Here is a 13,762-nt window from a genome sequence, read left to right as displayed (position 1 = left end):
TGCAGCTGATGTGTTCAGCTACCATCACGCAGCTTCAGGAGAGAATGAAGCCAATACCACAGTGCACACAGGCTTGCCCACATCATTCAGGTGTGCGTGTGCAGAAACACCTCCTTACACAGTCAGAAAGATGCTGGATCCACAGAGATAAACAGAAGCGTGAGCAGCAGAGACTCTGGAGTAGGTTACCCAGGGTGAGCCTTGCCATGCCACCTGGAGGCCTGAGTGAAAGGCTCAGTGACTAACGGCGACTCCTGTGAACTTTATCATACTGACACCACCTTTGGGCACACCGCCTAAGTTTGATTTCATCACCACCTAAAGACACTCAAAACTGCCAAAAGTCGTGAAGAACATATGAACCACACTGCACATCCCACTGTAGTGCAAAGAACAACAGATGCCCCGCATGTCCCTGTCCCAAATACCCGCGAGTGCCGCCAAACAGGCAGGCGGACACGACCTGGGAAACGCACCCACTCAGCTTTACCTGCAGTACCAATGGAAGAAATTCTCACACGCTGCGGGGTGGGAAGTCACTCTGGCTTATACATGACACGGCTTGGACTTCACACTAATTAGAGCAGCCGTGTGTTGTGACCCGGCACACAGGCTTTGTGTATCTTCTTTGTCCACTAACAAAGAAGATGCATTTCAAAGTCAAAACGGAGTAACTGCAGTTCAGTCATCCAGGGTGGAGCAGGGTGCCCACTGCGGACACGAGTCCAGACTGGCCCTGGAGCCCCGAGGATCCGCATGTCCCTGACTGTACCGGCCTCCCGGCCTCCACCCGCTCTCTCAGACGCTGTCTGCCAGCAGCAACGCCATGGCCTCAGGCCTCCGCTAGCTCTGCAGCCGTCCAACCCCAAGCAACCCCCTAGCACCCTTCCTTCTCCCCGGCTCCGATCCTAACTCTTGACAGCAGCTTGCGTTACGTTTCTGTCTTTGCCTTTCCAGGCCCCCACCTTGTAGCCCAGAACACAACTCAAGTGTCTCATGAATCTGGGTCTCCCGGGCAATCGGCATCAGTTTGGCTCAAAGAGCACCCTTCTCTATTCCTGTTACAGACTATTTACTCATGATTCCCGCTGACAGCACGTTTCGGTTCCATGCTGATCACACACGCACCAGGAGAGTGGGGAGACCTGCCCGAGAGGGCCGCGCAGAGGCCCTCACTCCAGCCTCCGTCAGGCGCTCCAGCGCCACCTCACGGCCTCCCACAGATCCCACTTATCTGCTGTTTCCAAGGCCTCAAGAAACCAGTGAAGCTTCTCGAGGCATAACTACTGCTGAGGTTTAAAACTCCAGAGTCTAGGGGGAGTTACTTCCAGAGCTCGTGGCACAACTGTTTGAACACAACATCACTTCACCTCAAAAAACCCTAGTTTAACATTTAAACAAAATTGGGAATCCCCTGGAGGTCCAGTGGATAGGACTCAACACACAGTAGAGAGGGCACAGGTTCTACCCCTGGTTGGGGAACTAAGATTCCCCACAAGCCCCATGGCACGGCTAAAAGAAGACAGAATAAAGTCAAATCAAATTAAAATATTCTATCCTTACGGAGAAAAGTTGAGACAGCTAAGATTGGCACAAAAAAAGGGTTCACAGTACATTATTAGGGATTTTTTTTTTTAGAAAAGTGAATAGGTTAATATCTATTCATTTTCTTAAAAGATGTTTTTATTGTTCTTATTGTTCTTGTTTTATTAGATGGAAAGTATCTGTAAGGTGCTGAAAACACCTACAGACAAGTAAAGTTCTTTTAATTGTCTGATGTGGCTAATACTCCAAACCAGGGTCAGCAGGCGTTCCCTGTAAAAGGCCAGAGGGCAAATATGTCCAGCTTCACGGAACAAATGGCCCCGTCCCAACTACCCATCTCTTCTGCAGTAGCCTCACAGCACTCATAAACGCAGCAAAACTGTGTGCCAACAAAACTTTATTTACAGAAATGGGCCAAATTTGGCGTGAGGGCTGCAGTCTGCCAACCCCTGGTCTAAACAAGGAATCTCTGCATTCTCCTCAACCTCCTCACCCATGTTTTGGAAGTAAGAGCAAAGGATAAAAAGAGCCAATCAACTTGCATGAGTAGAATAAGCCGATATAGACTCAAAGAACTTTCTGACACTTTATAAGTAACTTGTACTGTGTTCTCTCATCAAATGAAAACAGAGCGTAAGAGCAGAGCACTTACTTCATCAATGAAGACGTGTGTGAACTCCACCAAGCTCTTGGCACTCACTATCTTCTGGAGCAGGACTCCCGTTGTCATATAAATTAACTTGGTGTCTTCTGTTGCTATTTTTTCCAACCCTACCTACAATTGGGGAAGGAAAAAAAAGAGAATTTTCTATTTAAATGATTTACATTTAACTACAAAGAAAGCAATGTTAATTTCATAATGAAGGTAAGAAAGGGAACAAAAAATTATCATATAATGCAAAAAATATAACAAACTAACAAATTCTCAAATTGATTTTCCTTCTCCTTCTTTGGTGATGAGGGGAGAGACTGGCTTATCTAGTCATACTGCCCATATCATTTTGATGTTGAGATGACTATATATGAAGACCTCTTCAACATAAAGATATAATTAAAGATAAAATTATAAAAGCCACGAGTCTGAGAATTCTCACTTCTTTTCTGTTCAACTGAGAAAGAAGTTAAGCTATTTTCAAGAACTTCTGATTTTCACTATTTTCGAAATTATGCCATAATTCTGCTCCATAAGCAACTGATTGCATCTTCTCTCCCAGCAGAAAATAAATCACATCCTATCAAAGACGAAATGAACAAGGAGAGACACTCACCTGGTAGCCCACCAATCCACCCAAAACCCAGCCGCGCTCTCTGCTGATCCAGCGGGCGATGCTGCTGGCCCCGATCTTGCGCGGCTGGGTGACCACGATGTTGCAGTAGGCGGAGCGCTGCAGGTAATGGTCGAGGACGTACTGTGGGAGCTGGGTGCTCTTGCCACTGCCCGTGGCGCCGTGTATGATCACCACGGAATTGCTTTCGATCAAAGAGATGACCTGGAATGGTACAAGAGTTCCTTCAAAACTGCCACAGATTTAACAATGATGCAAAGTGTTACCTATGAACCGAAAGCTTAACCTCAGAAGACTTTCAGGATTTCTTTTCTCTTCACCCTTACAAGTTAAATCCTTAACCTAACCACCTAAACCTCACAAAAGGGACACAGGTTACTAGTGGTTACTGCACTTGATCTGACTGACCACTGTGAGCAGGAGCGAATGGCTACAGAAATCCAGGCCAAGTTCACTGCCCCCTGGGTCTCAGCTTCTTCATCCATAAAAATGAAAACACCAAACTGAATTTCTAGAGCTCTTGTTAAGTCTAAATTTCTATTATTTTTAAATTGTGTGATGAGCCTCCATCTAATTCTACTGAGAAACATGAAAACACAGATGTTGTTACACACAACAAATGTACCCTCAGTTCTCACTTGAAATTCTTCAGACACACTTGAAAACAAGTAACCCCCACTGCTCCACAGACTGTATGTGCAAGGCTCCAGCGCTTAACCAGCTACCACCCCTCCCACCCCACCCAAAACACCATTTGGTTATCACCCTAGTCATCAAAATGGTTAGGGGATGCAGATTAATTTTAACGTTGGCCTCTTAAAATTAATAAAGCATATAAACTCTACACAAGTTGCATGATTCAATCTAAGACAAAGCAAAACTGAATTTAGAACATTTACAGTTTACTGTCATCTGTAACCATTTCTTCCATTAGTACAGTTAATTACGATTTCAATACACCTACTTTTAACCAGGTTTATGCCCTGCTAAGTCACTTCAGTTGTGTTTGATTCTTTGCGACCCCACAGACTGTAGCCAGCCAGGCTCCTCTGTCCATGGGATTCTCCGGGAAAGAACAGTGCAGTGTGCTGCCAGGCCGTCCTCCAGGGGATGCTCCAGGCCCAGTTTCTTACATCTCCTGCATTGGCAGCCAGATTCTTTACCACTAGCGCCACCTGGGAAGCCCAACCAGGTCTAGTAACACGTAACTAATTAAAAATGCAATCATCTTCCTGCTGTATTGCCTGGCATTGTTCATAAAATGATATATCAAGGACCGATCAATAACCAGGCAACACAAACAGCCAGTGTGTAAAGGAACCCCAGTGGAATGCTAGAGGCGGCTGTGGCCAGGGGCAGGCAGTATCCGCTTTCAAAAAGGTCTGGGCAGTGGGACTTGAAGGCAGCAGCTCCCTGGGCCCACAGGTGTCCACTCACATCTACTTCAGAGCAGGGGAGATGGGACGAAGGATTAAACAGGAAAAGGTGAGCTCGGGGGAAGCTGAACGAGTGACACACGGCGGGAGGAAGGCCCTCTGCGCGGTCACTGCACAGAGCCTCCTCCCGGTGCCCACCCGGCCCCTCGTCACTTTCAGACTAGAAACCAAGGGCTGGGTCGCTGGCATGCAAACAACAAAAGTACATCATGAGAAAAATAACGTTACCTCTTCCTTACACCGGCTTATCGGCAACTCAGGATATTTATAGGCTGTCTCTGGGATGCGCATCACGTGGCTGGATTTAGCTAAAGGTGGCCTTGGACCTGGATTCAGACAAAACAAACAAATACAATGGTATTTCTTCTGTGAAAAAAGGCAAGATAAACAACCCCATGTTTATCTAGTCTATATATACAGCATATACAGAGCAAGCTGCACACACACACAAACACGCATTCACCGGCCAACACTGCGAGCAGGGTCATCAGCAACGATGGAGGGGGCGCTACTGGAGCGCCCACCACTAGCAACGCACAGGAGCAGAGCGCCACCCCCCGTCCATCGCAGCCATCGGTGCCGTAGGCCAGTGCCACCTCTAAGACAAGAGGCCTCAGAGCGCCAAGCTCATCACTTGCAAACAGCACAAAAATGACTAGCTGAAAGAACTAACTCTGATTTGAAAAGTCACATCAGTTTGTTAAGTGTTCACTCCTCGCTACTGGAACAAATCGGCAGTAGACAGCCACACACCACCCTGTGAGCAGGGGTCCTGAGAGGGGCCGGGGACCATCTTTGCTCTGACAAAGGCTCACCAGGGGAGCTCTGCCCAGTCCTACGAGTGAATAAAAGTGTTAGCTGCTCAGTCGTGTCTGACTCTTTGGGATCCCATGGACTGTAGCCTGACAGGCTCCTCTGTCCTGGGGATTCTCCAGGCAAGAATATTGGAGTGGGCTGCCATGCCCTCCTCCAGGGGATCTTCTCGACCCAGGGATGGAACCGGGGTCTACTGCATGGCAGGTGGATTCTTTATCCCTGAGCCACCAGGGAAGCCCAGTGAATGTTCTCTTGTAAATATACACACTCCTCTCCGGCAATGCCACAAATTCTTGACAAATTAACAATCATCAAAAGTCTCAGCATACAAACTTTAATTGGGAAATAATTTTATTTCCAAAGTAAACTCTGGAGTGTCCCTGTCTCTCCCAGCCTCAGCACGGGGCTGGCCCTCCTGGGTCCTTCCCTCCTGCTCCTCCCAGCCCTGTGCTGCTCTGCCCCGTCTCTCCCTCTGCCCGGCCGCCGCTGTTCCTGCCCGACACACACGTGTCCCTGCCTCTCTTTTGCTCTCCTACATGTTCTCCTACACATACCCTCAGTTTCAAAACTGGCCTAGCTATATAATTACAACATGGCTATTTTCCTGCAGTTGAACCAACAACTTGTTCCGAACCTGAAGAGCACAGGAGCCAGCTCCTCTTTCCTCCCAGGAAGCCGGGCACTGACTTCAGGAGGCTGTTCTCCAAGTCCTGCCCCAGACAGCTTTCTGATCATCTAGACACCTCACTGCTGACACTGCTCTCAGAAGCCTGCGCTTCCTGGCCACTCTCATCCCTCTCTCCTCCTCTTCCCCCTCGCAGCTTTTACAAGTCACAGTCTGTGCCGCTGTCCCATACTTCCACTGGTGCACTTCCGCCCAATCTCACCCCTTCTAGAAGCACTTGGCTAAAAAGCCCTTAAATTAACCACTTTATCTTCAAAACACTGTGCAAAATTCAGAGTGTGAACAGTTCCTAATTTATAAATGGTTCCAACATTTTATTAAATTATTTGGAATTCTAAAAATGATGGCTGGGTACCCAGACCGCTCTACAAATGAAGAACTGAGATAATGCAAGCCTAAATAGGGAAAACATCTGGCCCTTCCCTCTCTTGGGGCCAGCAGGCTTATCCATCAAGAATCGGCCTTTCCAGCACAAACGGAAGGGCTGAGGCTCCACAGCCGAGGGAGCCCCGAAAGACGGCGTAAGGACGTGGTCACAGAGGGAGGGACACCGTGAGCGCCCGGGCCTGCCAGGGCCATGATGCGACACGGGCTCTCCAGAGGGACCAAAGGCTGGCAGCCGTGCTTCTTGCTCAGAGACCGGAGCCGTGGCTCCCGGAGCCGCTGAACGAGCCACCAAGTTAACCACACTAACGTGACTCACACTCCTTGATGACACGCATTTTGAAGGCTGCTACTTGAAGACAGAAATGCTACAGGAAAAAATTCCGAAAGGCCTAACTGTACTGTCTAAACCGCAGCCCTTCCTCTGTTTAACACGAAACACGGGCTGACGTTTTCAGGTCACTGGCTGGAGCCGACCCAGCACGAGTCGAGTCCAGCCTCCGCGTCCACCACCCGAGGGAGGACCGGGAACCAAGAGAGGTCCCGGCTGCGCGCCTCGGGCATCTGCGCATGCGCAGCCCAGCCAGAGGCGGGGCCCAGGCCATCACCGCGAGCAGCGCTCGGAGAAAGGACACGGCCAGCCAGGGCGAGGCGGCAACTGCGCACAGCCAAGCCTTCCCTCAAAAGTGATGCAGGACACACTGCCCTCAAAATTCGCTGTTTTTATTTTCCTGTTTTCTCTTTATTCTAGGTAATTAACATTAAAGCATTTCACTTGAACTGGAAAAAACAGGAAACCATGAAAATTGCTAGTTTCTCTTTACCAAGTCACCCCGTTATTTTCGCAACAGCCAAATCTAAAATCTAACCCCAAAATTCAGCAGTTCAGGGCTCCAAATAGTATACAATGGGCATGAGGATTTTATCAAAAAATCTATTACACGCTGTTCACTGTAGAAAAGAAGCTTAATCACTACACTGATTTAACCATGAAATTAAATCTTCAAAATAACCACACAGCACTTTCTCCAAGTAAGGGTTGGTGTTCCAAACACAAAATTAAACTTAATTTGACTGTTTCCTTCTTCAGTTATTAAGAACTCCATAAAGGCCATTCTTTTAAACCCAGAAGAAAAGTTCTGAGAAAGATGGAAATCACCAACAGAAATGTCACGGAACAAGAGGGAGGCCGTGCTATGGCCTTTCGTCACAACTACAGACACAGCCCAGGACGAGTTCAAAACTGCTGTGTGAAAACAGCAGAAACCCGGCAGGGCCCACAGTCTGGAAGCGGGCTGCTCAGAAATGCTATTAAATGTCAACTTTGAAAAAATGATTTACCTTTAATTATGCAAAATAATTCTAATGTTACTCATAGAAATTTAGTGAATGTGCGTTCTTGGATTTCCACTTAGAAATAATTTTTAAGAAGAGTTACATAGATGAAATACCACCCACACCACACCAAAAGCCAAAGGACTCTGTATCTGGACATGACAAAACGCTCACTCTGAAACCCTGGTGCCGGACCAGAGTCAGGGGTACTGGTGCGATCTTACGGTTTTAATGCAGACAGACAGAACAGGGATAGAAGCTGCTGTGTGCTGTGTGTGCGCCGTGCACGCAGGCGCGCGCACACACGCACACACACACACTCGAGAGAACCGCCTCTCTGCCCTCATGGGCACTACCACACTTCAGAAGCCAGAGCGTGAGCCCTGCCACTCGCCACGTCCCCGTCCCCATGCCCCGAGTCCCGCCCGGCTGGCCCCGGACCAGCACCCCGCTCCCCACCATCACCAGCCAGTGCTGCCTGGACTTCTCAGGTCCACACCGGCCCCTCCGATCCAGTCCCTCCAGTATGAGCAGAGCAGTCTCCTCAAAACACTCCTCACTTGACACTCCTCCCCTCAGACTCACCCAGAATAAACCTAGAACCTTCAGCCCACCGCTGCTCTGAGCACTAGGACCAGAATTCTCCGCCCCAGGCTGGCCCCCCCCAGCAGCTGCATCTCCCCCACGAGCGCGCTCAGCTTCCCGGCTCCTGCGACAAGGACCCTGAGCCTCGCGCGCACACTGCACACCTTGCCTCTCCCACAGCTCTGAGCATCTGAGGCCCACAGCAGTCTGGCTGGCTCCTTCTGCAGGCTCTGGGGAGAACCGTCCCCACACCTTTTCAGCTTCCGGAGGGCCTGCGTCCCCTGGCTCCCTGCCCCTTACTCGAATCATGCAGCCCACGGCGCCTGCCGTCACATCCACTACTGACTCTGGGAAGAACCCTGTGCTTACACCGGGCCCACCCGGCAGCACCCCCACCTCAAGCTCCTTAACGTCATCAGAGCTGCAAAGCTCCTTCTACCAGGGACGCAGCGCAGGCACCACCGCTCTGAAGACGAAGGTGTGGGCCTCTCGGGAGGGCTGTGACTCAGTCCCCCGCTGCCCCCACCCAGGCCCCCACACCCAGCAATGCCGGCCCTCGCCCAGGGCTGGTGGCTTCCCTGGTGGCTCACCTGGTACAGACTCCACCTGCAATGCGGGAGGCCTGGGTTCAATCCCTGAGTTGGGAAGATCCCCTGGAGAAGGGAAAGGCTACCCACTCCAGTCTTCTGACCTGGAGAACTCTACGAACTGTACAGTCCACAGGGCACAAAGAGTCAGACACGAATGAGTGCCTTGCACGCTCCCAAGGCTGGAGCCTCAGACTCTCCCCCGTTACAGCCCTTGGCACACATTCCCCTCTCCCCGATCCCCATGCTGCCTAGGTAACTTCTAAAACTTCTACTCATCCTTCAGCTCCAGTCCCGATTATGACTTTCCTGAACCCCAGCTCAAGTTACAGTCCTTGTCCCAGGTCCGCAGAGAGCTACGTTCCAGAGCATTCACCTCTAAAGCCCCGCTTCGTGTAACTGTGTGGTCACATGATGGCCTCTCTAAGAGCAGAGGCCAGGCCTTTTCAACTTCTGCTCTCACTGCTCCCCACCGTCCCTGGCTCACATCTTGATAAACACTGGTCTTGGAGTGAATCTTCCAAGTGCAGCCAAAGCTGTATGACTCCCTAGTGAAAATTTCCAAATATATTAAAGGTGCCACGGACAGAGATTGCAAATAGTTTCAAATATGAACCCAAATCAAAAGTTCCAAGAGCAGACACTGGGACTCGCAGGCATCCCTCTGCAGTCTAGTGGCTTCCGCGCAGGGGCCAGCAGGTGCGTGCCGGGCGCTGAGTACGCAGGGGCAACGGGAAGGGCCCTGGTACCAAGCACCATCTTAAAACTAACACACCTCCCCATGAGACGGCAACGACGGCCGTCTGTCCACAGTAAGTAAGTGGCGGGCTTCTAGCAACATCTGCAAACTCCCTTACACAGGTCAAATCACCAGTCCTCACCTACGGCTGATTCATAACAAAATTCTGTAAAGCAATTATCCTTCAATTAAAAAAATAAATAAATATTTTAAAAATCGCCAGTCTTCTGTTCATTGACACTGAAGAGATTTGAAAGGCGTCCCTTACATAAGCAATGACTCACTGACTGTTCTTACACGTACGGTGTTGTACTTTTCTTAGCACAAGTAAACATCAGATCAAAGGACACACACGATCACTTTGAACGATCACTTCTGGTAATAAGGTACTGCATTGTTCAGACAAATATTCCCCCTCAGGACAACTAAAGATACCAGATTAAATATACAAACACCATCTTTAAAAATCCAAAAGTTTGGTGAGAGAGAAGAAAACACCAGGGCAAAGTCTCTAACCAGACTGGGACACAGAGACGGAAACAAAGAACTCACAGCTGCTTCTGCCTCAGGAGAAAGACCAACAAGGAGAAAGTGACCAGCAGACAGCTGGGTGACTGAAAACTGAAAAATGCAAGCTAAATGAGGGTGGGGGTCTCCGAGATAACAGCTCAGACTGTTTCAGAATTGATGAAAGGTATCAGTATTTTATATTATCAAGAAGTCCAAGTGAAGACCGTTAAAAGGACTGATATACTTTTATATATGGGCTGTATGCTGAAATTTTCAAAAAGGCTGAAAAGGAAAACATTACTCGAATCCCAGCTTCTATCTCTACATCAGAGCGTGAGCACACAGGGCAGAAGGGAAGGGTGTAGAACTTCCTGGCTGGCCGGTAGGAAGCTTGTGAGGGATAAGCGTTTGCAAAGCAAAAGAATAAAAACTTACTTCTACCATATGAATCAGGCCTAATGCTAACAAGAAAACCCACAGAGAAAAAGAGTGTACTCTCACAGGAAGTGACGAGCTTAATGTAAACTCTGAACCCATGGGAGGAGGAGAGATTAAAAAGGACTTCTGTCTTTTATTTTACACATTTATGTATTCTTTAAAATTTTGTTTTTACATATTTATGTATTCTTTAAAATTTTGTTTCTTAAAACTATAATAATTTTTTAACTGTTTAATGATACAGATGATTTTTAAAAATAAAACAGAAAACTCACATTTATAGGCTAATGAACATCATTAAATTTCTACATGTGAGTAGATAAATTCGTTTATCTTTCATGCATCTGAAATACTCTTTTACTTTCATTTTTGAAAAATATTTTTGCTGGGTACTTTTTAATATGCTGTCTAGGTTGGTCATAACTTTCCTTCCAAGGAGTAAGCGTCTTTTAATTTCATGGCTGCAATCACCATCTGCAGTGACTTTGGAGCCCAAAAAAATAAAGTCTGACACTGTTTCCACTGTTTCCTCATCTATTTGCCATGAAGTGATGGGACCGGATGCCATGATGTTCGTTTTCTGAATGTTGAGCTTTAAGCCAACTTTTTCACTCTCCTCTTTCACTTTCATCAAGAGGCTTTTTAGTTCCTCTCCACTTTCTGCCATAAGGGTGGTGTTATCTGCATATCTGAGGTTATTGATATTTCTCCCAACAATCTTGATTCTAGCTTGCGCTTCTTCCAGCCCAGCGTTTCATAGTTTCTATTGCTATGCCTTCTAGTTCATTGTTTCTTTTGCAAAATCTAATCTATCGCCTTTTTTTTTTTTTTTTTTTGCTGCAGGACATGTAGGATCTCAGTTCCCTGACCGGGGATCAAACCCATGCCCCCTGCAGTGGAAGCAAGGAGTCTTAACCACTGGACTAACACAGATGTCTCCAGAGTTCTTTTTATCTCATATTCAAGAGCTTCCATCTCTAGAAGTTTAATTTGGGTCTTTAAAAAAATCTTTTAGGTCTCTCTATTTAACTTTTTTAACATATGAAATGTAGTTATAAAAACTACGTATCAATAAATGTTTTTATCTGCTAATATGAACACCTGTGTCAGTTCTGGGTGAATTTTGATTGATTGATTGATTCTTCTCTTAATCAAGGATATATTTTCCTGCTTCTTTGCATACCTGTTGTTTCCAACTGAATTTTCATCAAGGTATGTTTTATATACTATAAAACCCGGCTTTTTAAAGTGGATGACTGGTTATAGTATATTCACAAACTCACACAGTTATTGTTGTTGTTGCTGTTTGGTCACTCGGTTGTGTCTAACTCTTTTGTGACCTCATGGACAGAGGAGCCTGGCTCCTACATCACACTCCTCTCTACAGTCCATGGGATTTCCCAGACAAGAAGACTGGAGTGGGTTGCCATTTCCTTCTCCATATAATAACTTTAATAACAATTTCAAGTATTTCAAATTAACAGTAAGGTAAGGGACCATCAGTAGTCTTCCAAAAGGCAGACTATTTTAGACACTACACTTAAAAGAGAAAAAAATGAGCAACTTACAACCTATGACACACTGGCAATTTATAATCTATCATACACTCACTCCCCTAAAAATCCTGAATTAACAAGCAACATGGATTCTTCATTGATCAAAATAATACTACATTTTTAAAGATGTTTAAGAACTTAATGTTGTGAACAACTCACACATATTCTATGATATTTAAAGATACCTGTTTTATCTGACCCGCTGATTAAGTGATCAAGGAAATACAGATAAAATTCTTGTGCTTCAAGTTGTCTGTATTTGTCAATATACTCCGTATCTGCGCTCTTTTCACCCAGGAGCCTGCAAAGAATATTAAAAGTTACTATACTGTTTACAAAAGGCCTATAAAAACCATACTGTTTATAAAAAGCTAAGAAATGTCCATATGCTAGGAGAATTCTTGAATAAATAACTTTTACATTAAGCCCTACAAGAAAAATTGCAAAGCATCAATAAACAAATGAAAATACAATCAAATTCTCAGTCATCAAAGAGATGCAAATTAAAGCAATGAGAAAGTTTTTTCATCCTTCAAATTGGCCAAAAAAACAAATGGTCTCAGATCCTGAGGAGAGGGCAGTAAACGGACACAGCCACTTCCTCTGCAGGGCAATCTACCAGTATCTGTTGCAACGCCCTCCGTGCCTCCCCGAGAGCAGTGCTGCGCTGCAGACAGGGAGCATGTGCAGACACGCGCATGGAGGCTCAGGGTGTCAGAACGAGCCTCCGCAGCTCACTTTTGCATGAGGATCCTTTTGAACTAAAGGCAGTCAAGACTACAGGTTCAGAGAGAACAAAGGCAAAACACTCTCTGACATAGCATAGCAATGTTTTCTTAGGTCAGTCTCCCAAGGCAACAGAAATAAAAGCAAAAATAAACAAATGGGACCTAATCAAACTTGCAAGCTTTTGCAAAGGAGATGAAACCAAGAAAAGACAGTTTACAGAATGCGAGAAAATATTTGCAAATAATTCAACCAACAAGGGCTTAATTGCCAAACTATACAAACAGCTCACACAGCTCAATTAAAAAAAAAAAAACAGTAAAAAAAAAAGGGCAAAAGACCCGAATAAACATTTCTCCAAAGACAATATCCAGATGGCCAACAAGCACATGAAAAGATCTCAACACTGGTAATTATGAGAGAAATGCAAGTCAAAACAACAGTAAGTGCCACCTCACGCCAGTCAGAATGGCCACCATCAAAAAGTCTACAATGATAGGGAGAGCTCTGGCAGTGCAGTGGTTAAGACTCTGCCTTCCAGTGCAGGGCACACGAGTTCAACGCCACAGCCACTGAGCCTGCGCGCTACAACCAAGACCTGGCAGCAAATCACTTCCTTCTCGAGTCCACGTGCAACAAACGCGGGAGGGCGTGGGAGAAGGGCCCCTCCCACCCTGTCGGTGGGAATGCAAAACGGTGCAGCCACTGCGGACAACAGTCTGAGGCTTCTTTAAAAACAGGAGTTACTGTATGACCCTGCAATCCCACTCCTGGGCACATACCCAGAAAAGAACTCTAATTTGAAAAAATACACGCACCCCAGTATTTACAATAACCAAGACACTACTTTACTGACAAAAGTCCATCTAGTCAAAGCTATGGTTTTTCCAATAGTCACATATGGATGTGAGAGTTGGACCACAAAGAAGGCTGAGAGTCAAAGTATTGATGCTTTTGAACTGTGGTGCTGGAGAAGACTCTTGAGAGTCCCTTGGACTGCAAGGAGATCAAACCAGTCAATCCTAAAGGAAATCAGTCCTGAATATTCATTGGAAGGACTGATGCTGAAGCTGAAGCTCCAATACTTTGGCCATCTGATGTAAAGAGCCAACTCACTGGAGAAGACCCTGATGC

General features: G+C 46.6%; 1 protein-coding gene and 1 long non-coding RNA gene across 4 annotated transcripts in view; one reads left to right on the top strand and one right to left on the bottom strand.

The window, feature by feature from the left end:
* Positions 1-13,762, bottom strand: part of TDRD9 (tudor domain containing 9) — a 110,598-nt gene that overhangs the window by 80,745 nt on the left and 16,091 nt on the right. The window contains exons 1-5 of one of the 3 annotated variants that reach the window (XM_027521516.1): positions 12,522-12,663; positions 12,088-12,203; positions 4,496-4,593; positions 2,814-3,035; positions 2,198-2,320 (exon numbers count right to left, since the gene is read on the bottom strand). In XM_027521516.1, coding sequence (XP_027377317.1) covers positions 2,198-2,320; positions 2,814-3,035; positions 4,496-4,593; positions 12,088-12,203; positions 12,522-12,586 — 624 coding nt within the window. In that variant the 5' untranslated portion in view covers positions 12,587-12,663. Of the gene's footprint in view, positions 1-2,197; positions 2,321-2,813; positions 3,036-4,495; positions 4,594-12,087; positions 12,204-12,521; positions 12,664-13,762 lie in introns of those variants that run through there. The other 2 variants (XM_027521515.1, XM_027521517.1) reach the window with 2 other exon arrangements.
* On the top strand, positions 9,885-11,444 carry LOC113879758. The gene is made up of 2 exons (XR_003507451.1): positions 9,885-10,092; positions 11,190-11,444. It is a non-coding gene; the product is annotated as an uncharacterized LOC113879758 (long non-coding RNA).

Source organism: Bos indicus x Bos taurus, chromosome 21, assembly GCF_003369695.1.
Source record: "Bos indicus x Bos taurus breed Angus x Brahman F1 hybrid chromosome 21, Bos_hybrid_MaternalHap_v2.0, whole genome shotgun sequence".
Lineage (NCBI taxonomy): Eukaryota > Metazoa > Chordata > Mammalia > Artiodactyla > Bovidae > Bos > Bos indicus x Bos taurus.
This window is presented reverse-complemented; position numbering and strand designations above follow the sequence as displayed.